We start from the raw sequence: 26,749 nt of genomic DNA, 5'->3' as shown, positions 1-26,749 counted from the left end.
CAAAGTTTTTAAATCTAATCATGTGGGGTGAAAATTTTTCTCCGTAGTGTCCCAACTCGTGTCTGAAGTCAAGGTTCTTCAACAAAGGGCAAATAAGTAAAAAAATATTCAGAAAATATAGGGGAATGGGAATTTGAAATATCAAAGAGCGTTAGGACAGTAGGATAAGAAAGATAATTTGATGAGGTATTTAAGGGCCCCACCATCTCTTGTATTATTCTTTTTCATCAGTGACCAGTGTGTCTCTCTTACTCTGTGAGTTACTCTGTCCTCTCTGTTTCGGGTCGTTCACTCAGGACCATTTCTGGTCTTTCCACGCGCACATTGAGACGAAAACACTTCGATCCGAAAGCTGAAATCTCTAATCTAAGCTCCAAGAACGTTCTAGGTAACTCTTCTTCTCTGCATTTGTCCGATCCTTCAGCAATTATTGTGTGGCTGTTGAGAATTGCTACTCTCACGATATCAGATTAACCACTGTTGAATACAATGTTTGTCTTCTCCGTTACTGAAATGCCGTTGATTCATGAGTGGTGAAGATCTGGTTTTTTAAGGATTACATGTGATGTTGATGAATGTAGTAGGGTTTTATGGGCTGATTGGCAGGATGGTCTTGTAAGGGTTATGCATGATATACTTTAATGTTTGAACATTTTTTATATTGTTTTGTTGAAATGCTTCTGATTATCAAGAGTTGAACTTCTCGAGTAGTTGTGAGTTGGTGATCTAGTCTTCTGATGTTCTAGATCTTGACTAGAGAACAAGTATTCTTTTTTTCCCTTTCCCCAATCTCTTTTCGGTGAGTCTAAAATAGTTAAAGTAATTATTCAACCAATATTTTCGGTCCCGTGTTGCAAATGAGAAGGTGAGTAGGATTTTATCTCTTCATGCTGCAGCGGTTGAGAAGTCTGGAGATGATGTATAGAATTCATTGATGGATCTACTACAATGATTATGGGAAGTCTATCTTTTTCTTACGCTCCACTCCATGTAATGTTCCTTTATTTATATTATTATTTTTATTATTTTTTATTTGTGTTGGCATCTTTCACAATGCTTTATGTGTAGATAAAGTGGAAAATGAGCCTAAACATATAGATACTCTAAATGGGTCGGGCAATAATTATTTTGATTTGCATGATTTCATTATCCTCTTGATTGAGCAGCCGTGTTGGTTTTCAAATTTGAGACAACGAGGGTTGTATCTACTTCCTTTATCTGCTGAAAGGCTACAATTTTTTTTCTGGATACATATTATATGCTGATTACAGAGCTGTTGCTTGTAGGTTGGCTGTTACTTTTGTTCCTTGAGCTATCTTCTCAGCTATACTTCTGTTGCAGGTGAGGTTGTGCTTTGTAGAAAATTATTAATGGCAGTCACTGATGCTCAGAATCCAGTTCTTGGAGAAACAACTTGTGGTTCTCTGCTGCATCAGTTGCAGGCAATCTATTTTAAACCTTCATACTTTGCAAATACTCTTCCAAATTGATTGTTCTTTACATTTTAGATGATTTATTTATTTTTTTGGGGGTTGGGTTGGGGGGAGGGTGCTTCTAGCAATGCTTTGAGAAACAGAGGAAATGACTGACTATTACCATTTCACAATTCAGAAAATATGGGACGAGGTTGGTGAGAGTGACGAGGAACGTGATAAAATGCTACTTCAGCTAGAGCAAGAATGCTTGGATGTGTACAAGAGGAAAGTTGACCAAGCTGCAAAATCAAGGGCACATCTTCTCCAGGCTTTGGCTGATGCCAAGGTTGAACTCTCAAGACTTCTCTCAGCTCTGGGAGAGAAAAATTTTGTTGTAGTAGTGAGTATATGCCAGTTTATGCAGAATGTATTCCTTAAAATTTTCTTTGTGAAACAGCTTCACAGATATACTATAATGGATTTCCTGGTTCTACTGGGTAACAGTTTCATCTCAGCAGTTGGGAACTTGGTTAATTGATTAGCCTTCCTGTTGTTATTTTTACAGCCTGAGAAGACAACAGGAACAATTAAGGAACAACTTGCTGCAATAGCCCCAGTATTGGAACAACTATGGCAGCAGAAAGATGAGAGAATGAAGGAATTTTCTGATGTACAGTCACAGATACAGAAGATATGTGCAGAGATTGCTGGAAATTTGAAACTTAATGAGCAGGGAGGGGCTCCTACAGTTGATGAAGCTGACCTGTCTTTGAAGAAGTTAGATGAGTTTCATGCTCAACTTCAAGAACTTCAGAAAGAAAAGGTATTTGTTTTTCTTCTTTCAGCGACTAATTAGTTCAAATTGGTTAGTGTGTAGTTTTTGGAACTTCCTTGATAATTCTGACTCCTACTGTTGCATTCATTGGTTTGAAGATGACCTGTCGCTTGTTTTCTTTTGCAGAGTGATAGACTACACAAGGTTCTTGATTTTGTAAGCACTGTGCATGATCTTTGTGCTGTCTTAGGGATGGATTTCTTTAGTACCATTACTGAAGTTCACCCAAGCTTAAATGACTCAGTTGGTGTGCAATCCAAGAGCATTAGTAATGACACTCTAGCTAGGCTGGCTAAGACTGTACTAGCACTAAAAGAAGATAAGAAAAGGAGGTTGCAAAAGGTATTTATTTTGTTAATTCTGTTCTAGTTCTTTTAAGTCGTTGAACTTTCATGATTGGGTTCTTCTGAGTGACCCTACCAAAACGGCGTAGGCTGACTAATTGTGTTGTAAATGCCGGTGGCAAATCAGACATATCTAGGCTGGGATTTGCGGTAAAAGCTTTAGCTAAATTTTTTTTTGTAAATGCCAGTGGCAAAGCAGACATATCTAGGCTGGGAGTTGCAGCTTCAAGCACAGCTCAGTATACAGACTTTACTGACATAAGTATTTATATTGATGCAAGTATTTGACTCATGATTGAGTTGTTTTGACTGAAGAAAGTAAGATGTTTAATTGAGAGGTTGTTTTCATTGGAAGTAGAAAAAAGGAATATAAATGTCTATTTTGGGGCCCACTATTTTGATCCACTACTTGGTATAGTAAACATCTCCTGTTTGTTACTTCAGTTCATCTAATGTTGAAGCAAATGCAGCCATAGAAAATAGTACTCAATGTCTAAGTAAACAATACTTGAGGAAAAATAGTTAAATGTACCTCTATAGGGGTTTTGGTTTCTTTATAATTTTCTAGATTTTGTATAAAGATTTTCCAATTAACCACTGGTCATAGCTTTATAACTGACCTGTACGGCTATAACATGTCGAAGTTTTGTGCATGTTCATTGTTGATTTTTCTTATTGAAGAAATACATGTACATAACTGTTTCGTTTACTTGGTTTTTGACATAGGAGAGATTTGACTGCTTTCTTTCTCTATTTTCACTGTGTGTGTGTACCCCACACCCATCATAATTGCATCAAATGAAAACATTCATTACTGTTGAAGTGTGTGTATGTGTCCAGGAGGCATGAACGTAGGGGTAACAATTCAGCCATGTTTATGCGTATGTGTGTAAGTTATACAGGGTCACGTGATGTGCAAATAATATGGGTGAAATTTAGAAGTACTGATATTTCTGTGTCTTCAACATTTAAACTATTCTTATACATTTTGTATCTGAATTTACTTCTGATGCACCCTGAAATTGTTTGGAACTTCTACTTTTACCTTGCTCTTACATAGAAGGAATATCCCTGATCTTTGGTAGGCCTTGTTACCTTAATAAGTATATCCTTACATACTTGTTTCAGATCCAATGGTTATTGACCATCTGACTTTATCTACTTCTCAGCTTCAAGAGCTGACGTCACAGTTAGTTGATCTATGGAACCTAATGGATACCCCAACTGAGGAGCGAAATTTGTTTGATCATGTTACGTGTAACATCTCGTCTTCAGTGGATGAGGTCAATGTTCCTGGAGCCCTTGCTCTCGACCTGATAGAGCAGGTTAGAAAGTCAACTGTTTTTTCATGGTTGTGAGTTTACCACCTTGTGTGGATCAAGCAATGTAAATTTTTCTTTCATTCCTTGCCTGCCATGTAGGCTGAAGTGGAGGTTGAAAGACTTGATCAGCTAAAAGCCAGCAGGATGAAGGAGATAGCTCTCAAAAAACAGACTGAGCTTGAAGAGATATATGCTAGGGTTCACATAGAAATAGATTCGGAGGCTGCTCGAGAAAAAATAATGCTCATGATTGATTCTGGGAATATTGAGCCCTCTGAATTGTTAGCTGACATGGATAATCAGATTGTAAAAGCAAAGGAGGAGGCCCTCAGCAGAAGAGATATACTAGACAAAGTTGAAAAATGGATGTCAGCTTGTGAAGAAGAGAGTTGGCTTGAAGACTACAATCGGGTAATTATAATCTTTTTGTCTGTTCAAAAGTCATGTTATGCTTTCTTTGTGTGCCTGGTAGCGGTCAAAACTGTGCCAAAAATTGAATTTCTGGAACACCATTCTGCAGCAGATGCTCTAGCTTTGTGGGTCTAAAAGTTTGGCAATTATTCAGCTTATTCAAGTATTTCCATTCTGGTGGACTTGTTGAAGTGTTTGACCTTGTTGCAAATATTTTTTTAGCTGGCTGCTGAATTAAATAAATAGGCTGGCTTTTTTGTATTTTAATAATTTTTGCTACTTGGTTGTGGAACCAACTCATGCTGAATTATGCACTAGGTGTGGTTACAATGAGCTATGTCATCAACCTAGAAATCTTCCTTGTGGGTGCTTTGTTTATTTATTTATTTTGTTTGGTAAACCCATGTGGGGCACTTTGACTACCCAAAAGATATTGTCATTCACTCTTGATTGTGTGAAATAACTTTCGATAGTTGTCAGTGATACAACGATATCAATGGGGGTAGTGGAACTGTCTGATGAGATCAATGGGTGGCCTCTAATAGCTTCCATTGAATCTATGCATGTGCTGATGTGGGTGTGCCTATAGTTTGCAAGTTCAACCTGAAATGATTATAGGGTCTGGACCTGTAAAATAATTTGATGAGTCATGTCTATCTGTGTCAAGCTTTGAATTGGTATTGGGTTGTGCCACCATGCCCATATTTTAGTCATAAATTCTCATGAAGCTGTTGTTCAGTGAAAAGGGTTGGTTTTTGTTTGAATAGAAAATGTAAAGTTTTGGAGCGTGTAATCATTTTATGTATAACTTTTAATTCCCTAATGCGTGCCTGCTGTAACAGGACGATAACAGGTATAACTCAAGCAGAGGGGCACACTTAAATCTCAAGCGTGCAGAAAAAGCTCGCATTCTGGTTAACAAAATTCCAGGTATCTTCTAATTTCAGCCCTTGAGTACCACGGGGACCAACCCAAAATTACACCTGAGTTTTCTTTAATGCGTTGTGTCCCAAATCTTCAAGGGTTTGGCAATCTGTTGGAGATGGGTTTGAGGTGTGAATTGACATCTTAAGTTTTGGAGATGGTTTCTTTCAGCCATGGTCTCTTGGCCAAGCAATTCGGATTGTATCTACAAGGTATCCGAGAATGGTGGTATTATTGACTGTTTACAACTGGTTTGTGTTTTGGGGGACTAGATTGGTGTAGGAAAACTTTCTGAATTTTTTTTTACTGTATTCTAATCCATTAATTAATATTGAATTTTTATTTTTACTCTTTTAGGTCTGGTTGAATCCTTAGTGGCCAAGACTCGGGCATGGGAAGAAGATCGTGGTATTTCATTTACTTATGATGGTGTACCTCTTCTTGCCATGTTGGATGAATATGCCATGCTCAGGCAAGATAGGGAAGAAGAAAAGCGTAGAATGAGGGTAAGTAGGTTGAAATTCTGCTTGGTCATCGTTTATTTTAGTATTAGTTTTACAAATTTGTTGATTAGAGATGTCATAAAAAAAGAATGGCCAGATCTCAGCTTCTCTTTTCTCTGTGAGTTATGTCCGCAAGTGCATTCCTCTCTGTTGGGTAGCTGAGTAGTTGTGTTCATTTGTAAGGCAGCCCTATGGTTAATTTGGTCAGTCATTGTTGGACCTGTTGTACAGGATCAGAAAAAGTTCCATGAGCAAGTGAACACAGAACATGAAGCCATGTTTGGTTCAAGGCCAAGCCCAAGCCCTGGTAGAGCATCACTTGGTACAAAGAAGTTGGTAGGTCCACGCGCCAATGGAGGTGCAAATGGTACTCCCAGCCGACGATTATCTATGAGTGCACATCAAAATGGCAGCAAGTCCACAACTAAAGATGGGAAGAGAGATACTCCCCGGCCTGCAGCTCCTTTGAACTTCGTTGCCATATCGAAGGAGGATGCGGCTTCCCATGTGTCCGGCACTGACACTATTCCGGCTTCACCTTGATAGTTAGAAGTAGATGAGACTTCTGTATTACGGTTATCTGTGTGATAGCAGTATGAGTAGTTTTTTGTAGTTCAGTTAATTTGTGTGATACTAGTGTAGTTCTGTGAGCATTATTATTTTTCAGAAGTTCCTTGTAGGAGATATGTCGTGATCATCAGACTGGTCAAGCTGTGACTCTGTACGATATTGGCTGGCACTAGATATGCGTTTTTTCTTTTACTTTCGTGGTCTATCCATAAATGTAATTCTATATGTTTGACTCACTACCCAATAACTCGATTTACCTTGGCTGAAGTGATTCTTTGGGTCTCCAATGTGCCTGTGTGTGGTGGGATCGGGTTGGCCATTAAATTGGACTAGGACCATTCAGAACCATGACAGCAATGTGTTTTCAAATGTCGACAGAAGCTGGATGTGTTTGCCTCTGATTGACATTTTAACGAGTTTGGATCATTCATGTGTGGATCTTCCACCCGCATGAGTGGGAATTAACAACTAGTAGAATACATTATGCAAAAAAAAAAAACACAAATCTTGAAATTAATTTTTTGGTTTGCCAACTCCGGTTTATAAATCGGTGTTCGACCCACGTCGTACACCTGGCTGTGGTGGGTGAGTCTCCCAGTAGAGATTTTTTGCATCCACAAGGATTCGATACCGGAACCTTGCTTAAGTGAACCAAGTTGCTTACCACTTGGACCAACCCTGTTGGTAAATCTTGAAATTCTTTATATTTTAGATTTCGGACCATGTAATCTTTTTATTTATTTAATAAAAAAATATTTACATCATGTCTCTTGGGTAACTGCTTAGAAGAAGAGCCATGTTGGAAAGCCACGTTGTAAATGAATGATTTGATGCACAAAAAGCAGCAGCCATAAGGAAAATTCCCATTTCGCATCTCGGACTAGGTATTGTGGGGTGGTTCGTATGAATGGACAGTTTACAACAAAATCTGCATACTACATTAAGCCTAATGCCATGGACAGAAGGATGCTAAGCTTATTTTCATCTTCACGTAGTCAAGTGGGAAGATGTGTTGGAGTTTGTTTGGAAAAGTGTTTGGTGTTGTAAAAAGTTCTAAAAAATCAAGAATCTTCTATGGAGGATAGGGGTTGAAGGTGTAGCTTCAGGTGAAGGGTTGATGGAATGTTAAAGGTGGACTATTCTTGTAGGAGATGTGGAGCTGATGTGGAAATGGCAAATCATATTTCATTCAACGCCCGTTTGCAAAGGCAATATGATTTAGCAGTGACCTAGATTTTTTGGTGGGAAGGGGGAATCTTGAATCCTTGCGTGGAATTATTGAGAAGTGGGTTAACTTAGAGGCTTCAACGAGGGCTAGAAGTTGAGAACTGTTGACAAAGGTCGGTTTCATATGATGGACAATTTGGTTGGCTTTCAATGAATTATTTGTAAAATGTCTATGTTAAGGTTTAAAATGTCAATATCGATCATGTGATTTTAAGAAACTTGTTGTTTCATATCCAATATCGTTAAGAACTAATACATTTTGGTTCAATATAAATTTTTTTTTCTGCCTTTAGCAAATGGACGATTTACTGTAAAATCAATATGCACTGTATCAGACAGAGAAGCACGAAAACTCTTTGGGCAAAGGTAGTATGGCACCCCGCCTCACAACCTCACTTCTCTTTCATTTCTCACAACCTTTTCACCTAAAAAAAAGAAAGAAAGCAAAAAAGACAGAGAGGTATCGATATATAAATACCTTAATATCTTCTTTTTATTTTAATATAAATACCTTAATATCAATGGTTATTTTGTGTAGGTCTCTTTGAAGTCGCGACTTGTAATTTCGTGTTTGTGTTCCTGTTTATCACGGAAGTCGTATGCTTCATAAGCGACTCTGACATAACGGGAACAGAGAGCTGCCGTTGTAGAGCTTCGTTTATGTCCAATTGTTCATTCTTCCACCACTCTACGACTTGTAACGTACAAGCTTAGCACGTTTCGGTTCCTGCGACTGTCTTTTTCTCTGTTTGTCTCGCCGTGCGTGTTTGGAGATCAGAAGAACAAATAGATCGATGGGGAGCGAGAACGAGCCTGCGAAGCTCCTCCTTCCATACCTTCAGAGAGCAGATGAGTTGCAGAAACATGAGCTTCTCGTTGCGTACTATTGTAAAGATCCCCTCTTTTCCTTTTCTATGTACCCTAGACTTATCCTACTCTGTTTACTTTGTGTTTGATTTTTATGCTTTCCCTTTTATCCATCTTCATAGCGCTTTGTCTAAATTAAAATTTTTTTCAGGTCGGTTGTATGCGATGGAACGAGGATTGAAGATCCCTCAGAAGGAGCGTACAAAAACTACTAATGCTCTTCTTGTTTCGCTAATGAATCAACTTGAAAAGGTATGAGTTCTCCAGTTCCCCTGGAGATTGATCAACGTTAGGATGCTTTTTTATGGTTGCATTTTAAATCCTTCTTTTCTTTTTTTCCTGGTAAATGTGGTTGAACTTTAAGCACTACCACAGTACTGTTGTCTTTGTACTCCAAATTTGCCGGCTTTGATTTAATTCTGTAACGACTTGCTTCTGTTTGGTTGATTTCATTAGATGATCAGCGTGAGCAGTTCACTTCTTGAACTTTCCAGTTGGAGGATTCAGACTATTAGATGTTGATTAAGAATTACCCCCTCCGTCCGAAAATATAGTACTTTTGATAGTTTTCACTTCAAAATGTTTGTCCATTTTCGATACTAGGATACAAAGTTTTGTTGATTTCATGACATTACCCCCTATTTAATCAATCGTACTTGTTATTGAATTCACTGTCGTAATCATTACCAAACTGATGGGGGACAGAAACAGGATTTACATCAATGGTTGATTATGTATTAAACCCGCTTCTTATCCAGGACCTGTTACTGGATTTCGTAACCTTGGTCGTGGCAAAGATTCCAGTTTTGTCACTTTAGACTCCGGATGACAGAATTTTTGAACTTGGGAAGTAGAGCTAAGATAGCATTGCAGTTTGGTTGAAATTAGTATATCCATGTAGGGGGACACATGAATTGCATTTGATGTTCTCTACTTTTGAGTTGTTTAACTATATTTCTATATTGATTCAATTTGGAAATGCATCTTTCCTATTTCTGGAATGAATTGAAGCATCGAATATAAGACTTGGCCATATTGGTCTTCCCAAAGAAACTCCAACTTTAATGTATCTCCATGAATCAAGTAACCTTCTTGCTGTCATAAAGTGAAGAAGATGCCAAGGGGTTTGGATCCTCTCCAGGGAGGATGTCGCCCATAGAGTGCCTAGTGAGCCCTAAAAAAATGCCACGTGTTGAATTCCAATCTAAAGGCTATGGTAAAACAGCTCATGTTTTACCCAACTTGAAACCCACACTACTGTAAAAACAGACTGATATCTCCAAACCTGATTTAGTTTCCAAGTTTCCCTCCACTTTCCTAATAAAACTCAACTGAAAAAATGAAGAAGAAGAAGAAGACGACGACGTTGAAATCATAGAGCCACTTCTTCTAGAATTTTTTCAGAAAAAAAAAGTCGTTGAGATGAGATCGAGGACAAAAAGAAAACAAAAATGTTGAAAGAAATTGCTCTTCAATGTCTTCCACAATCTTTAAAAAAAAAAAAAGTAACGAAGAAGAAGTTGAATAGAGCCTTCTTGCAGAAATTTTCAGGAAAAAGAAGAATGAAGATTAAAATCCAAATAGATTTACCTCTCCGAGAGTGTTTGGATCTAATGGAGAAGATGAAGACGAAGTCTGTGGACACCAAAAGCAGGGTGAGGAAGACAAAGGCTGAAGAAGATGGAACAACAAATAATTTGGAAAGTGAAGGGAAATTTGGAAACCGGGCATGGGGATATTAGTCAGGTTTTACAATAGTGTGGGTTTCAAGTTGGGTAAAAAAGGAGCTATTTTATTGTAGCCTTTAGATTGGAATCAGACAGGTGACATTCTCTGAGGGCTCACTGGGCACTCTATGTGCGACATCCTCCTTAGAGAGGATTCAAACCTGATGCCAAGGCAGGCAGGTTCATTTTATGGCTCAAAAGTTTTTCACATGTAATATAAATACAATGGGCATAAGTTTCAGCTACCATCAAATCCAGAGAACGGTTGCTAAAAATTTTATTTAGAAGTACTAGTCGTTATTAGTTAATATCTTAAGCTGATAAATTTTGGAATTGTAGTCCATACCTTAATTGTGCTTATCAGTCAACATTTGGTGCTTGTCTTTGTAATGTCGTGGAGTTCATTGCATTTTTCATGTATGACTCTAAGATGAAGGGTAGCTATGTAGATCTATTATAAAACCAAGGCCCCAATAGATTTATAATGAAATGGAGGCTTTGAAAATTTTAATTTGTGACTTAAATTGGTCAAATGGACCGTTACCATAAATTTGTAAAGTAATGCAGTTTTGTGAAGGACTTCATGTTATCAGGAGTGTTTCTTATTTCAGTTACACTTTTGTTGGTGATGCAGTTGATGACCTCAATAGCGCTTATATGGAGGTGTTACTTTTCAAATACTAATTATTGTTTTCTGTTGACATTTGTTTGTTGAGGTGGGGAGTTGTTGCCTTTTTTTAATTGGATAAGAATAAAAATAAAATATGTATGTAGTCCATCAAATCAGAGTTTTTGAATGAAGTGTTGAGATTTTATGTTGCCATGCTGCTAATAACTAAACATTGGTCCTTTTTATAAAAATAGCATTTGAACTTGCAAGGCTCCTGATATTGCTGGATCTGGGAGGGCAAATAAATGCAGTCATACCCCTTTGCTTTTCCAGGAGAGGCTGTTTCAAATGTTTCAAACCTGAAACCATCAGGTTGCAATAGTGCAACTTAATTGATGCACTAAAGCTTGTCCTCTTTCTCCTCCTCTTCAACTATAAATCTCCTCCTCCCCTAGTGCTATTCTTTGATTTCCGTATTCTATTCTTCCATGCTTCTTTGTGCTCCTATTTCTCCTTCTGCTACTCTTAGCTGTCATTGTTAACTTACGCATGCATTTCTGGTTCATCTCCATTGGGTGACAGTATCAGGTTCACAAGAAACCCTTCCTAAACTGTCATCCGTAGTCAACTGGCCCTGATATTTGGGCTTTCAGTCACCATCTTAAAGCGGCCCAATTCTTAAGTACCTTGCCTCAGCTTCATTCTCTCCCATGAGATACTGCACCACAACTAAGATTGGAACTGTATTTGCCGCCTGGGCTAGTTTGAATGATTTACTATTATTAGCGAGGTTGGTCGTTTGATCCAATATCGGTCCTTCAAGAGGTTTTGGAGCGTGTTATAATCCTAAATTCTTACATGAATTGGAGTCCTTGGTGAGATGTTAGATCAATCTCTGGAGATCTTTCCCCATCTTTGGTTGTGTTTTGTTTCAAGGTTGAAGAAAAGTAGAATGCTGGAAATTCATTAAAAGGACATCCTTTTTGTCAACTTTTTCTTTTATGTCCTCTACTTTGTGAACTTTCAGGTTGGCGCTTCCCCTTTAGCTTTCAGTCCTAAGTTTTGTTTGCATTTTTTAAAGAGTCCTATACTGTTCTCCAAATTTATGAGATTTCCAGTTCTCCTTTAAATTTGGGTAAATTGTTACTGGTAGGCCTGAAATGGTCCAAATTTGAAGGTGTTGGAACCCTGGATCACATCAGGGTGACTTGCCTATACTTATTTGGTGTTGAAGTACCAGAAATTTCTTACTATTTTATGTGTTACTTCTGACAATCTAACTATTTTTTCTGCACTTCAAGCATTGACTTCGTATGATTTTAAATGATTGGAAATTTTTATTCTGCTATTTAAGCAGTGTTAGGCCTTATTACCAGGAATCATTTTTGACTTGTAATTTCCTCAATTTTCTCAGCCTTCTGCTGTCTTATAGTTTTCATATTCAAGGTTCATGTATTGCCCAATATTTTATGTGACTAGATTTTTTTTATTTGTTTGAATTCTGTGTCTTATTTAATGAAATGGTCTCTTCCTTTATTGGTTCTTCTCACAGGATAAGAAGGCATTGCAGTTGGGCCCTGAAGACAATTTGTATGTGGAAGGATTTGCATTGAATGTTTTTGCGAAGGCAGATAAGCAAGATCGAGCCGGGCGAGCTGACATGTATGAAAATTTTAATTTGTCTTAATATGACAATTTTTTCTTGAGGTTTCGATATTATTGTTTTAAAACCCTGTCTTTTCATTAATCTCTAGAAAGGACCAAGTGGACTGTTGATCTCATGACATTGTAGTTATATTTACAATCCTAGCATATATCCTAGAGTTGATGGAACAAATTGGTCGATTAGACTTGGTTGAGTGGTTCAAACTACAAATATCCAGTACAAATTAATTAGTAGATCTTTTTCTATGAATGCATACATGGCGTCATAAATTTTTTTTCTGCTTACATAAAATTAGAAATTTTAATTGGTTGATATGGCATTGTCAAGCAGTTCAACATACAAACCAAATGGGACAATGAAATCTTTTTGGTTGTTGACTCTTCCCTTTTGAGCCTAGTGAATTGAGTTTTATCTTATTAATATTAATAAAGGGCTATATTTTATTATTAAGTATTTTTTGGAATACAGGGCTACAATCAGTGATCAGTGTGTGAGGCTCTTGCTACTGCAGGGTCTGGGAGGGGTAAACCGCAAAGCTTTACCCTTCACTTTTCAGGAAAGGCTGTTTCCAAATTCTGAACCTGTAACCAACAGGTTGCAGCAGCTTGGCTGTTGCACCGCTAACCTGTCTAATATCAATCCAGATCTAAAACCCTTAGACTTGATGGTGCTTGGGTTGAATTGAAGCTAAGTCTGATCTAATCTGAGCTGCTGAGAACTAGCTTATTCTTCCCATAGTTGTTAAATGAGAGCTGTTCTGGAGTTGTTCCATGATTTGGTAGTTAGATACATGTGGTTAGTAGAGTCATGCAATCGTTTCTTTTCATATTATTTTAATTTTTATTGGGTGAGTTAATCTCAGTTGTTGGACTCTGAGTTTCCAGATCCTGCTTTGTGTATATTGTATACTTCATAATAGTGAGTCTAGTAATCTGTTGAATCCTTAACTGAGCTTACTTCTAATGGCAAATAAGAAGTTTAGATATTGGATGTCTGTCATTTAATTATCTAAATTTTGGAAGTGGACGTACTATAGGTGGGATTTTGCATTATTTGCCATTCCCTGCCGTCTGTATGTGTGTTATTTGATCATTAAGCCTTTTTAAAAGAGAGAAATTTTTGTTTTCCTATATTATCTGTACACTGTTGGTGGTTATGTAATTATATATGCCACCTTGTTACAGAAATACTGCAAAAACATTCTATGCTGCAAGCATCTTCTTTGAGATTCTTAACCAATTTGGTCCACTTCAGCCTGATGTAAGTTGAATTTGTTCTTTTCTCCATTTTAGTTATTTGTTTTGTTTCTTTTCCTTTTATTACTTAGAAAGGATAATAATCTGTCCTAGAGATTTTACATTTTCTCTTATTTCTCTGTGTAATTTGAAGAATCATATGAACTTGTCTTTGTTGGGCAGCAGTCCGCCTAATCACATGTAGTTGAGAAAGGTCTGGTTGGGTTGAGCTCACTGTGTTGAATTTTGTTTACAATTATACATGTGTTGTGCTCTCGACAGATTGAACAGAAACAGAAGTATGCTGCTTGGAAAGCAGCAGATATAAGGAAAGCTTTGAAAGAAGGACGGAAGCCTGAACCAGGCCCACCTGGGGATGATAAAGATCTATCAATCCCATCAAGCACACCTACTGCATATGTAAGCTTCTAAACCTGACAGCAGCATTATCTTAATTCATATATATATATATATATATATATATATATGTATTAATGAATCAAGACTCAAGAAAATTTTTACTAGTGTAAAGGAGAATATGTAAGACTAGAATGTGAATAGTCTTATCCCAGGCATTGTCAAATGGAAGATCTCCAAAGAAGGCAGAAAGAAGCGGTACCCCAAAGAGAAAAATGGGATCTCAAAATTGTTTGGGGAAGAATGACGAGACCTCAGAAAGATAACCAGGGGAAATAATCTGCAAAATAGTAACCTGTTGGATCTTTGAAATTTCAATTGAATGAATTCATTGCTGTAGTAAGAAGAATCCTCAAAAGATGATGACGATTGGTCATGTAGCCTCAACTGTATGAGGTCCAGTTAATCAAGATCTTTAACATTTTGAAAATTTTCGATTAGGATTTCTCTGGGGAAAATCTGTGAAATCTCAAAAGAGGCCCTGGGGTTACTGTCTTGACTTATTGTTTGAAGGTCCCTTTTGAGGGCTAAAGAGAGTGTATTCTATGTTTGGAACCAAATAATTCCTTGTTGGAAAAGTTGTCACAGGGATGCCTTGGGATTCTAAAAGGGAAAATTTGAGATCCTATGGTTGGATGAATGAGTAATTTGGATTAAACTTAGCTAATAATGTGGTAGTACCTAAGTGTTACTGAGCCTATACCTGAATGGGTCTTGTAATATGTCGATTAAGTCCAGTGCATCTTGTGCAGGTAGGTGAACTTATAAGTTCAAGTGACTTGGCATGTAACTCATTTTGGGCTATAATATGGGCGTCTTCCAATAGTACATGTCACCTGGAAGTTCTTATTAGTTACATATTGGAAGGGATTAGTGTTTGTCTTTGGAAAGCTGGTGCTTATGTATTGAAATTGACCTCACTTTTTGGTATTAGGAAAGCTGCTTTTTAAATTAATAGTCATTACTGAGACTCTAGAAACTTTCTAATTTTAAGAATTCTTTCCATGCAGGATCTTGGAACGAGTGAAACCAATTCAATAAACCATCCAGAGCCAGGAGCTGATGCATCACCTCAGTTCCGTGATGATATTAGGCACCCAAGATCGACAAACATTATGCCATCACCTCAGTTCCATGATGATATTAAGCACCCAAGTTCAACAAACATCAGGACATCTCATCCCTCCTACCCAAATTCTGATTACCCTTACAATGATTTCCATCCTTCACCACTTAACGGACAAGGAAGCTCTGCTTACTCTCAGGGTCCACCACTCGACAGACAAGGAAGCTCTGCTTACTCTCAGGCTCCACCACTTGACAGACAAGGAAGCTCAGCTTACACTCAGGCTCCACCACTTGACAGACAAGGAACCTCTGCTTACTCTCAGGCTCCACCACTTGACAGACAAGGAAGCTCTGCTTACTCTCAGGCTCCACCACTTGATAGAGAAGAAAGTTCTGCTTATTCTCAGGCTCCGCCACTTTACAGACAAGAAAGTTCTGCTTATTCTCAGCCTTCGCTACTTAACAGACAAGAAAGTTCTGCTTACTCTCAGGCATACCATCCACCTTACCCACATGATTCTGAGCAATCATTGCCGGGAAATTATCCTTCTCATGAAACACCATTTCAGCCCTACTCGTTTCCCAATTTCCAATCTTATCCTAGTTTCAGTGAGAGCAGCCTTCCATCTGTTCCATCACACTATCCCTCTTACCAACAAGGTCCTGATGCTTCCTACTCTCATCAGACAGTGCCGCCAGTTTCAGGCTACCAATCAGGAGCTCAGTACACTCCCAATAGTGGAAACGAGAGCAACCATGCAGAACCTGCACCTACTGCCCAGACATTCCATTACGACAGCAATTACCAACCACCAGCTGAGAAGGTTGCCGAGGCACACAAGGCTGCAAGATTTGCCGTGGGGGCTTTGGCATTTGATGACGTATCAGTTGCAGTGGAACATCTCAGAAGATCACTTGAATTGTTGACAAATCCATCTGCAAAGCAGTAGTTCTATTGTCTTATGCCTAAACCTACAGAAAGTGTTTTCTGATATATGCACTTTTGCATGCATGTGTGATTTCTTATAAAACGCCGAGTTTTTTATTTTCATAACTAATACTCTTACATCCTGCACATATTATTTGTAAATTGTTACATTGATGTTTGAGCATTGCGGCAAGCTTGATACAAATGCTGAGGCATACATTTGTGGTTGTCTACAATTCTATTCCCATGTTTTTGATGCAGATGTATGTTGTCCCCAGTAAGAAGTTGTCATGAGGTTCACTTCAACATGGTTCACATTTGCCCCCATCAAGTTATTGCTCATAATCCGGTGAGTCATAAAACTGAGATCATCCATTTGTACTTCAAAATCCTTTTATGCATTTAGTGGTAGGTGGTGATGTTGCTGCAGATACTAATTTTGACTCAGTTTCGGTGGTAACCTGTTGGATTTTTTTTCCCCAACCCAAAAAAGATGAAATCAATTGGTTTTGTTGGCCTAACCAGGGTTGACCCTTGGGTGGGTGAAACTGGAAATGTCAGTGTTGGATGGTTAGCGTCAATTCAATGTTGGTAAAGTTCTCTACACTACTGTCTCTCTTTCACCAGCTAACTCTTTTTATGTGCCTCAATTCCCACTTCCTCCCCAGTTCTGCCTCTTCTTCTCTGACTTTTTCCGCCCTTTTTTTATTTTCTCTCCTCTCTTTTTTGATGAATTCCTTCCTCGCGTTCTTCATGGGGGACCACATGTTGGCTTACAAAGTAAGTTTTCAAACATTTTTCTAGCTTGGCACCCAAGTTAAGATCCTTTGCCTTTGGTCAATATATAAGGAATGAAGTAATGTGTGAGAAAATGGAACAGTACCATTCCTCTCTGACGGCAAGTAATCAACTCTACTTGTGTGCTTTTGGAAAGACAAGTTGTCTTTTTGACAAAAACGAGGTCCCATTCTGACAAAGGAGTTGTGGTTTCGGTTACCCTTCACACACGGATTACAGGGTGACAGTGTTTGTCTTCGATTCGATCAAGGAGATCTTCTGATTTCTCATAGGCAGGGCCCGTGTTTCAGGTTAGTGTTTTTATATTCGTGTTAATCGATCTATTAACTTGTAATCCAAAAAATAGGTTTTTCTCTTGATGATTGAAGAGTTTCTACTGTTGATTCTTGTTTAATTTTCGAAAGTTTTTTTTTTAAATGTGTATAAAAATTCAAAACAATAAATGTAAAATATTATTGTCACTATTAAGAGGTGTCATTACAAGTTTCATGCTTTATCTTAGAGAATTAGAATACTGTTTAGTTGGCTTCGAAGCTATGTGTTGGACTTGTCACTGAAGCCAGCGCGAAATCTTATTTTAGGAGATACAATATTCGAAATGACACTAGTATGAACTAAAGAAATTTGTAATGAAGGAGAAAAATATAAATATCTGTATCTCTATTCCACAATGAATTTGGCTTGCTGCCTTGCCTCTCACTTATGTGACGATTCATCCGTGATAATTAATTGGTGTTGATAGTTTTTTAAGTTGCATATCTTGACTATATCTTCAAGTTAATTTATATATGTAATTTAAAAATAAGACAGGTTTTGTCCTAGCTTCTAAGAGGTTCAAACTCTTGACGGAGGTGTTGATCTCTTTTACCAATTGAATTAATCCCTCAAGATTATTTTAACAATAGTTTTGCAATATTCTCGCTCTTTCCATGTATATGTGAAGAACACAGCTTTTAATAAGCAATGCTATAGCAATATGCCATGTATATTGTGGACGTACGGATAGCTAACTTTGTCGTCGATGCACTTTATTTGAGAGTATCAATATTATGTGTTATTTCATTCTTTCGAACGGTTAAAAGAAAGAGCCAGGAAAGAAAAAGAGGAAGAGAATTTCAGCTTTTGTATCTTAAATTAATAGTCTAATTGCAAACGAGGAAACTCTCTCTTTGTAGTGAAATCCTATTTTATCACTCTTGACATATATTAATATGTATTGGAGCACTTATGGTCTCCTCTTCAGCCTCACAGTTGGAACCCCAAAGTAAAACAGCCAACAGATCCTTCTCACTACCAGCAAGAAGAGTACTGGCCTGAGTGATGGCTCTCCAAGGAGATAATCTTCTTATTTCTGAAAAGAAGCTTGAGAAGATGCTCTGCATGAAGGGAGGGAAAGGAGAGACTAGCTACGCCAACAACTCTCAGGCTCAGGTTTGACCTTCTGCTTCCCTCTTTTCATTTACACTTTCATATGTGTTCATTCTGATTTCATGTTCTTTATTTTCTCATTAAAATTCTTCCATCAGTCCTTCCTTTCATGGCCTACACTCCAAGAACTCATCTAAGGCAAACCGATCTCCTCTCCCAACAATACCCAAGCTCAAAGGAAGAGGAGATGTTTAAGAATAATATCATATTGATATTGTTTTGATGTTTGTTTTCTTGGGTTGCCTTCTGGTCTTTACAAATTAGGTAGGTCTCCTGTAAATTATTTTTATTTATTTATTTTCGTCTAATCCCCCTAAAATAATAATATACTAGTAATGTCTTAACCAGTTGCTGTTGGGTTTGGATATGTCTCATATTCTCTGGGTTGATTATACTTAAAATTGGAATGGATTTTGAGTTAGTTATTAGTGCATATAGAACTGTAATTATATAGGATTAGAGTTTTAAATTTTTATAAATATTGTCTGGTAACTTAAAAGGCAATTTCAAAAGATAGTAGAATCAAAGTGTAGACATAAACAATTTTGTCGAACCATGGTAACTTTCATGAGTGTGTTTTACTTGTGTTCTTCAGAGAATCCGAAAAAACTTCGTGATACGGGCACAAGAACTATTATTATGCCACTTGCATAACCCAATCATCTTTTGCATGCAATCTTTCTTTCTAATTTATAGTTAGTCTGCTCTTTTCTTTTTCCTATTCTTCATGATGATTGGATCGGTAATTAAAAATGTAGGCAATTCATGCTCGATCGATGCTTCACCTGCTGGAGAATGCACTAGATTGTGTGCAACTAGAATCACCAGAGACTCCATTTGCAGTGGCAGACCTCGGGTGCTCATGCGGCGGCAACACCATCTACATGGTCGATGCCATCATCAAATACATGTCGAAACGTTACGAGGCCATGGGCTTGGATCCACCGGAGTTCTCTGCCTTCTTCTCCGATCTCCCTTCTAATGACTTCAACACCCTCTTTCAGCTTCTTCCTCCTTTGGCCATCAACCGGGCCACCATGGAGGAGTGTCTCACTGCTGATGGCCACCGCTCCTACTTTGCCGCTGGTGTTCCGGGCTCTTTCTACAGGCGCCTGTTTCCGGCTAGATCCATCGACGTCTTCTACTCTGCTTTCGCTCTGCACTGGCTTTCTCAGGTTTCATTCCTTCCTACATCCTGTGGTATTAAATTTTTTTTTTTTGCCAGAACAAGAAAACAAGAATTATATTAAACGAAAGAGACATTGCAGCGTGGAGATTCTCTCCACTCAACATTCCCGTGCCCCCATTCCCCCACATACATAAAGAATGAAAATGAGCGTGGAGATCCTCTCCACTCCACCCAACCTACCCGTGTCAGTCATGTCTGAGTGTTAGGGGAATGGTGGAGACACGGGTGGTTGGGTGGAGAGGATCTCGATCCTCAATTATATGGTGATTAACCACTCTCTAATTCCCGTTCTAATTAATATTTTAAGATCACTGCCAATGGAGGAGTAGTAGGATGGTTAGGAACCTGCTTCTCAATGGAGAAGTCATGGGTTCAACTCCTACTGGCAGCATCTGTAATATCCCTATCCCCATCCCCATATATAAAAAGTGCTTTTGTATCAAAAAAATATTTTAAGATCACAAGATGATAGGGTTGCAACAGGATCAGGCTGGGCTAGGCTTGGCTTTTGTAATCCCAAGCCCAACCATATATATTTTAATCTAAGTTCATTCCCGCATTGACTCTAATTCAGGGAAAAAAATTATTAGCCCTGACCCTAAGCTCTACAAGGCCAAGTCAAGTTCATTTCTACCCTGATTGGCCCTATTGATCCAGTCCCTTGCCCTAATTTACTTCTTTCACATTTCCCATGAATAAATATTTTTGTATTCATCCAACCTCTTCATGCGTCCAATGCATCAAGCCACGGAATTGATGACATTTGAAATGGATTTAACTGCTATTGTTAGATCTGAACACCTGCTTTAAAATCAAACTTAAGATATTATTCAAATCCGACAGTTGTGATTAGATCCTATGGACGCATGCAGAGGCTAAACCGGAAAGGATTTGAATATCCTAAATAGACCCATGTAGATTCAATTTCTATTGCACAATAGAGAAATGTGAGGAAAGTATAAACCTCTATTTTAAATCTTGATAGGTAAAAGATTCAGACTCAGGCGAACCTAATAAAACATGTTTAATGCATTACCAGGTGCCAGAGATCGTTCAGGATAAAAGATCAACGGCTTATAACAAGGGAAGGGTATTCATCCACGGTGCAGGTGAGAGCACTGCCCATGCATACAAGAAGCAATTCCAGACGGACTTGGCGGGCTTCCTGAGGTCGCGTTCACTCGAGTTGAAGAAGGGTGGATCCATGTTTCTCGTCTGCTTGGGGAGAACCTCTGTGGACCCCACTGATCAAGGTGGGGCTGGGATTCTCTTCGGGACCCACTTTCAGGACGCGTGGGATGATCTAGTAAAGGAGGTATATATTCTTAATCCTACCATGTTCATAAGATCCTCTTACCTAACATTCTGATTCCCCCCATCAACGGCGAGAATCTAAAAGCAAAAAGTGGGAAATGATTGGATGTTGCTTTGGGATGACAAATAATCATGAAGCGTTAGCAATTATGAAAGGATCTTGCTTTACCAACCTTATAAAAGGTGGGTCCGCCTTTCCAATTTTGACCAGTACAGCCATAAGAAGCAAGATGGCGTTGTGGTGTTCCGGATACTCTATGCTGACACCATATGCAATAGGGCACGGGCAAAATATCGTTTTACACCTTTTGATCATTGTGCCTATCATGCTCATGCCTATGTGGGACCAGATTATGGTTGTTCTGATCTTACTAGGGAAGTGCGTTGGATTTGGTGGTGCTTATGGTGCCCGACTAGACAGGAATCCGGATCTTCCGTCAAGGAGCCGAGGCTCCCCGGCCCGACCACAAACACGGGGCCCACGGTGAAAATTTTTATTTTTATTTTTTCCAAAAAGTGTTTTTCACCGTGGGCCCCACTGATGTGTGTGGTCAGGAAGCGTGGGGGGAGCACTTTGTGCTCCCCGTACGGGTCGCTGATCCGGACTCACTAGACAGACTCTACGTGAGTTTCATTAAATCTCAGTTGCACAAAAGAGCATACATTGACTATATCAAAAAAAAAAAAAAAAAAAAAGGTAAATTGAAAGAGGGGATACGGTATTGGTGTCCGCTACACAACGTTCGAACTATTGAGTTTGACTCATACAAGCATTAGTCCTTGATTCAAACAAAACCATTCTTTCATAAGATGGAGATTTAATGGATTCCACGACATCCATCCAAAGCACATCAACCTAGCAAGATATTGGCTATTAGAGACTTCCATGGTCAGCCGTTCATATTTACAAATAAATCTTGCTAAGCTAGCTTGCTTGTCGTGGTGATGCTTGTAGTGCCCAACGTTTGATGAACAGCATGTGGACTCCAATAAAACTCAGCCGCATAAAAAAGAATGGTTTAGTTTAGATCAAAGAAAAACCGATTTATTTAACTTAAGTTGGTATAGTTTGCACATGTTCTTTTGTACGGCTGAGATTTAATGAATCTACATGGCATCAATTCAATGGTAGCATCAGCCTAGCAAGTTCTTACCAATGGAGAGTTAGTAGAGTGGTTAAGAACCTGACTTCTCCGTGGAAAGGGTTCTTGAGTCAATTTATTTTGGCAATTAACTAACATGGCTTGATGAAATGCAGGGGCTAATAGAAAGTGAGAAACGTGACAGCTTTAACATACCTGTGTATGCACCGAGCCTTCAAGACTTCAAGGAAGTGGTGGAAGCTAATGGCTCGTTTGCCATTAACAAACTAGAGGTTTTCAGAGGGGGAAGCCCTCTGGTTGTAAACCGACCAGATGATGAAGCAGAAGTAGGACGGGCCTTGGCCAATACTTGCAGAAGTGTTTGTGGGGTCTTGGTGGATGCCCACATAGGTGACCACCTTGGTGAGGAGCTCTTCAAGCGCCTTGAGCCTCGGGCAACGGCCCATGCCATGGAACTAGTTGAACAGTTACAGTTCTTTCACATAGTTGCCTCCCTTTCCTTTGCATAGAAGAAATGAATAAACAGAGAATCAATGTGAATCCACAAGCTCTCTTTGTGTATGTAAATTGTATTGTATATGAGTGTTAAAGCCACCATCATAGTTGATGGGGTTGTGTCCTTCTGTTCCCCTTCAATCCAAACTTAAGTAAAGTGAAAACCTTCTCTTTTTTCCTTTTTTGATGAAACAGAAAATTCTTTGCTGTAGGTATGTACATGAGTCATTGAGTCCAAGAGATTTGCATTGGTCCACTTTGTAGTACTTACTGTTATAAATATGTTTAAAACTTTATGTTTATTGTTTTCTATTTTTATATAAATATATGTTGTAATCATGTCTTTTATTCTATGGTTTTTATAACGGAAATTTTAGTCCTACATCAAGCTTAAAGGAGTTGATTATCTCGTTTATATATGGTAAGGACCTATGTAATAAACTTTGGAGTTAAAGATCGAATCATGTGCGACGCAAATCAAGCCTAAACTTTGTTATGACCCAATTATGGTTATATAAATATATATTAATTAATATTAATAATTCTATATGACTTGGGACTTGGGACTTGATCTGGAACGCCCATTGATGAGTGAAAGCGTGGAGATGCCATTAGAGAGGCATTTTCCTTTAGGGATGTCACCTAAATAAATATCTTCTATAGGGAGTTGAGCTGAATAGGTACCCTCACAAAGAGGTGACTTACCTTTTCACCTACAGCCTTTGGGGCTCTATAATATCCTCTCTGTCTTAGGATGTGGCCTGCCCATTAGTCTAGGCATTTGCATGGACTACACATGACTGTTTGATATCTGCACATGTCACATGTTGTCTGTCCAGCGGCTAGGGTGGATGGCATGACATCCTTGGGCGAAGAGAATTCAAATTCCTATCAAAGATAAGTTTCAAAAACCTAAGGGGATTTTTATAGAATTTGAATCCTCTCTAATGCTAGGCTAGTGCGTCTGACGTGGTGCTACTTGAGGTGACCAACATTGGATGAACGTCAGGTGAAATCCATTAAATCTCAGCTGAACAAAAGAATAGTACAGTTCAAATCAGAAGAAAATCAATTTGTTTTGTTTAATTTGCAGGTCAAATTTAGTAGAATCCATGTAGCGTCCATCCAATATTAGCACCATTGGCTTAGCAAGATCATTGTTTACACGATCAAAATCAATTTTCCACCATTTATAAGGTGACATTTGACCAAAAGGGATATTCCCATCGTAAAGTTGGTCGGTTGGTAAGACCCAGCACCTTTTAATGAAGAGGCTGTGGGTTCGATTTCATTTTATAGTATATTATATATATATTTTGTATATCTCCATTCCAATGTATAAAAAAATCTTGACAATTGACAAAAGGTAGATAAAAGTCATTTTATTTCATGTGCACTAGCTGATTACAGTAATGATGGAATGAGTGATCGAGGTCAAAATCTCGACCACCCGTTTGCTTAAGAATCTCTCCTCAAACCTCAACGCCCACTAGGCCACCACCCCTTCCGTTTTATACTCTTTTAGTGCAGATTTCCCCGCATGACTTATCCACCAACTGAGAATGGAAGATACACCTCGAGAGGTTTTGAAGAAGTATTTTCTTTTGGGTAAGAAGGTTTTGAAGAACTTAGTTGGGAGAGACTTGTGTCCAAGACTCAGATTTGACTTTTGTAGTTAATTATTAGATGCAACTTAGTGCAAATGAGGAAGAGAGGCTGTCACGTAAGCATTAAAGAAATGGAAGTTGGTTTAGCAACAAGCTGAGGGAGAGTGTAAAGGTGAAGACGACATGGATAAATGAAGAGGAAGAGGAACCTGGCAGTACTGTTAAGAAACTTAGAAAAGTTGTTTATTTAAATAATGAAATCCAGTATCTACTTGACTTGTAGCTTCTCTACCGAACATTCTTTCCTCAATAGTGAGGTTTGCTTGTCGTTGTAGGTTTCAAGCAACGACAATTCTGATTTGTTGTAATGGAAATAAGCGAATATGTTAAATTCAAGACGGATTTCACCTGAGAGAGAGGTATCCCTCTTCAAGTTTTGAGTTCCAATCTAGTTACCCAGTTCTCTCTCTCTCTATATATATCATTCTATCTCTACCTCTTCCATCTAATTGTCTGAGTTTCCCAGTGCTTTGAATATTGAGTGCAGGGATGGAATTAGGACCAAGAAGGGGAATGGGTGTGGTGTTGGTTTTGCTTGGTGTGATGGTGAGTGTGAATGTAGGAGAGATAGGTGTTGAAGCAGCATCAACAGGTGAGGTTCATGTAGTGGGAGGAGACAGTGGGTGGGATATTGCTTCAGACATTGCTGCGTGGTCTGCAGATCGGCTTTTCCGAGTTGGAGATAAAATTTGTAAGTTCTCTCTATGCAGTGTATCTGCTACTTGTGGTGCTTCTCTCGATTCTCCTGTTTAGATATCTATCCTTGTGAGAACCAACTAATTAGAATCTCTTAACCCATTTGACAAAGGGACATTGATGAGCTTCTGTTAAATTTGATCATATTCTTGGCAAGGATGTCAAAGATACTTGGAAACTAACCATATAGACTCACCGAGTAGTTTTTAGTGGATTTTACTCCTAGCACAATAGTTTTCATATGATTGGTTTCTAGAATGTTTAACTTGGATGTCCTTGTAGTATGGTCTAGACTCATTTCATGTGGCTGGTTCTTGTCATTTGAGGTGATCATCTACCTACATTGGATGACTACTTCATGGTTCTATTTGAGTAGTTCCACCGTAAGGATAGCCACCAACAAGGTAAGGTATCTGAATCCCCTATGTATAGTGATTCAGATCATTCTACCCTCAGTACTTCATGTACCCCCAAAACCCCCTCTCACAATCCATCTGACATAGATCATCTGGGCCCACCTATGTGAGGTGGACTATGAGAGGAAAATTTTGGGGGTACGGGTGTGCTGGGAGCAGAAGATTTGGACTCCATAAATAGAGTTTAGATCCTCTATCTAACAAGATAAAGGTTTGGAGTCTGAATCACCTCCCCAATCAAGGAAGCACTCTAATATTTCTCCATCACATGATAGAGGTAGAGACTATGTGAGACCCATTGAGGGTTCTTCTTCTGAATCATTTTATCAATATTTAGTTATGGGTCCCACACTTATTGTATAGTGAAGAAGCATCGAAAGCGAACAGTATATGCTCTCCTGACGGAAATGTGATCTAGATTTAGAGGTCTATGCTCTCATCACGCTTCTCCATCATATAATAGGGGTGAGGCTCACTTCTAAGTGCTGACAAATGAATCAGAAGTAGGATCCCAGTGAGTCTCATGTGAGCTCCACACCTATAATATGGTATAAAAACATTGAAAGAAACACATACCACTACCTGAATGGAATGATCTTGTAGAATTACTACTACGTTCTTTCCCTTTTATGTTCTCTTTCCGTCAGAAGTTAAGGAGCTCAAAACTTATTTTGAAGTGCTTCTTTTGTCAAGTGAGCCAATGTCTTTTATACTTTGTTTAACCATTATGATTTTCTGAAATGAATTGAATGACAGGGTTTGCTTATCCATCCGAAGGAGGAGAGAACATAATTGAAGTGGGGAGCAAGCAAGAGTTGGAGGCTTGCGACGTGACCAATCCTATCCGTATGTACACGGACGGTCTGGATAGCATTACTCTTAACGGTGAAGGCACCCGTTTCTTCACCAGCAGCAACCCAGATAAGTGTTGGAAAGGCCTCAAGCTCCACATCGATGTGCTACCACAGCAGCCAAGAACCCAGTTTTATGATCAGTTCAACGATGCAGATGCTGCGGGACCCACCACACCATCTGCAGCGGGTCCCTCCATTTCTGCCATCCCGGGGATTGTCCCTTTTCTTCTGCTTCTTGGTTTCCTTACTTTATTCCAAGTATGAAAAAAAGGGCCTAGGAAGGATTTCTGATTTGACTTGTTGGGGATTAATGTGTTTGAAGCTTTGGTTAATTAAAATTGTAATAGGGACTTGTTTGGATTAAGCGGTTTGATCTCTAATGATAGAGATCTTAAGAGACTGAGTGGGTCTTTAACTTTGTTGTCTTGGCTACCTGGGCTGTATAACTATAAATGTAGTTGGAAGTCTTTTAGTTAGAAGAGATGGAGTTCGACCACAACACTATTTGCAGAACTTCTGTTAATTTGCCGGATAAGAGCCTCTTTTAAATACAAATATTGAAAATATAAAATTTGAATTTTTCCATATAGAATAATGGAATCAAACCATGGCAGAAAATATCGCCAAAATTTTGCCAAAACCAGGCGAAATTTCACCATATCGAAAATGAAAAGTCTCCGATTTTTTAAGATTTTCAAAATTCGCTAAATTTTTTAAATT

General features: G+C 38.6%; 4 protein-coding genes across 4 annotated transcripts; all 4 read left to right on the top strand.

Moving 5' to 3' along the window:
* The first annotated feature begins 219 nt into the window (after nucleotides 1-219).
* LOC149004064 (65-kDa microtubule-associated protein 1-like) lies at nucleotides 220-6,661 on the top strand. Its single transcript, XM_089167685.1, has 10 exons — nucleotides 220-388; nucleotides 1,342-1,442; nucleotides 1,612-1,815; nucleotides 1,981-2,238; nucleotides 2,377-2,592; nucleotides 3,764-3,919; nucleotides 4,016-4,327; nucleotides 5,170-5,257; nucleotides 5,609-5,757; nucleotides 5,986-6,661. The coding sequence occupies exons 2-10, from the start codon at nucleotides 1,371-1,373 to the stop codon at nucleotides 6,295-6,297; spliced, it is 1,767 nt and encodes a 588-aa protein (XP_089023811.1). The 5' UTR covers nucleotides 220-388; nucleotides 1,342-1,370; the 3' UTR covers nucleotides 6,298-6,661.
* Nucleotides 6,662-8,195: 1,534 nt separating this feature from the next.
* LOC149004063 (protein HOMOLOG OF MAMMALIAN LYST-INTERACTING PROTEIN 5-like) lies at nucleotides 8,196-16,725 on the top strand. Its single transcript, XM_089167684.1, has 6 exons — nucleotides 8,196-8,439; nucleotides 8,570-8,670; nucleotides 12,308-12,417; nucleotides 13,606-13,681; nucleotides 13,939-14,076; nucleotides 15,084-16,725. Exons 1-6 carry the CDS (start codon nucleotides 8,346-8,348, stop codon nucleotides 16,089-16,091), a joined length of 1,527 nt encoding a protein of 508 aa, XP_089023810.1. The 5' UTR covers nucleotides 8,196-8,345; the 3' UTR covers nucleotides 16,092-16,725.
* An 862-nt stretch (nucleotides 16,726-17,587) lies between these two features.
* LOC149004062 (indole-3-acetate O-methyltransferase 1-like) lies at nucleotides 17,588-22,507 on the top strand. Its single transcript, XM_089167683.1, has 4 exons — nucleotides 17,588-18,298; nucleotides 19,054-19,470; nucleotides 20,524-20,799; nucleotides 22,057-22,507. The coding sequence occupies exons 1-4, from the start codon at nucleotides 18,188-18,190 to the stop codon at nucleotides 22,408-22,410; spliced, it is 1,158 nt and encodes a 385-aa protein (XP_089023809.1). The 5' UTR covers nucleotides 17,588-18,187; the 3' UTR covers nucleotides 22,411-22,507.
* A 2,017-nt stretch (nucleotides 22,508-24,524) lies between these two features.
* Nucleotides 24,525-26,430, top strand: LOC149004061 (cucumber peeling cupredoxin-like). The gene is made up of 2 exons (XM_089135535.1): nucleotides 24,525-24,754; nucleotides 25,932-26,430. Exons 1-2 carry the CDS (start codon nucleotides 24,553-24,555, stop codon nucleotides 26,291-26,293), a joined length of 564 nt encoding a protein of 187 aa, XP_088991661.1. The 5' UTR covers nucleotides 24,525-24,552; the 3' UTR covers nucleotides 26,294-26,430.
* The last annotated feature ends 319 nt before the right edge of the window (nucleotides 26,431-26,749 follow it).

The sequence above is a fragment of the Hakea prostrata genome, chromosome 9, assembly GCF_041222555.1.
Source record: "Hakea prostrata isolate BN-2017 chromosome 9, UWA_Hpros_2, whole genome shotgun sequence".
Lineage (NCBI taxonomy): Eukaryota > Viridiplantae > Streptophyta > Magnoliopsida > Proteales > Proteaceae > Hakea > Hakea prostrata.
The sequence above is the reverse complement of the archived record's forward strand: the minus strand, read 5'-3'. Positions and strand labels throughout refer to the sequence as shown.

Excerpts from the sequence above, each read along its gene's own strand:
- LOC149004064 (XM_089167685.1), top strand. The coding sequence starts at position 1,371 with ATGGCAGTCACTGATGCTCAGAATCCAGTTCTTGGAGAAACAACTTGT. Across the intron at positions 2,239-2,376 it reads AAGAACTTCAGAAAGAAAAG|AGTGATAGACTACACAAGGT; the intron begins GTATTTGTTTTT and ends TTTCTTTTGCAG. Across the intron at positions 4,328-5,169 it reads GGCTTGAAGACTACAATCGG|GACGATAACAGGTATAACTC; the intron begins GTAATTATAATC and ends CTGCTGTAACAG.
- LOC149004063 (XM_089167684.1), top strand. The coding sequence starts at position 8,346 with ATGGGGAGCGAGAACGAGCCTGCGAAGCTCCTCCTTCCATACCTTCAG. Across the intron at positions 8,671-12,307 it reads TAATGAATCAACTTGAAAAG|GATAAGAAGGCATTGCAGTT; the intron begins GTATGAGTTCTC and ends TTCTTCTCACAG. Across the intron at positions 13,682-13,938 it reads TTGGTCCACTTCAGCCTGAT|ATTGAACAGAAACAGAAGTA; the intron begins GTAAGTTGAATT and ends TGCTCTCGACAG.
- LOC149004062 (XM_089167683.1), top strand. The coding sequence starts at position 18,188 with ATGGCTCTCCAAGGAGATAATCTTCTTATTTCTGAAAAGAAGCTTGAG. Across the intron at positions 19,471-20,523 it reads CTCTGCACTGGCTTTCTCAG|GTGCCAGAGATCGTTCAGGA; the intron begins GTTTCATTCCTT and ends ATGCATTACCAG. Across the intron at positions 20,800-22,056 it reads GGGATGATCTAGTAAAGGAG|GGGCTAATAGAAAGTGAGAA; the intron begins GTATATATTCTT and ends GATGAAATGCAG.
- LOC149004061 (XM_089135535.1), top strand. The coding sequence starts at position 24,553 with ATGGAATTAGGACCAAGAAGGGGAATGGGTGTGGTGTTGGTTTTGCTT. Across the intron at positions 24,755-25,931 it reads CCGAGTTGGAGATAAAATTT|GGTTTGCTTATCCATCCGAA; the intron begins GTAAGTTCTCTC and ends ATTGAATGACAG.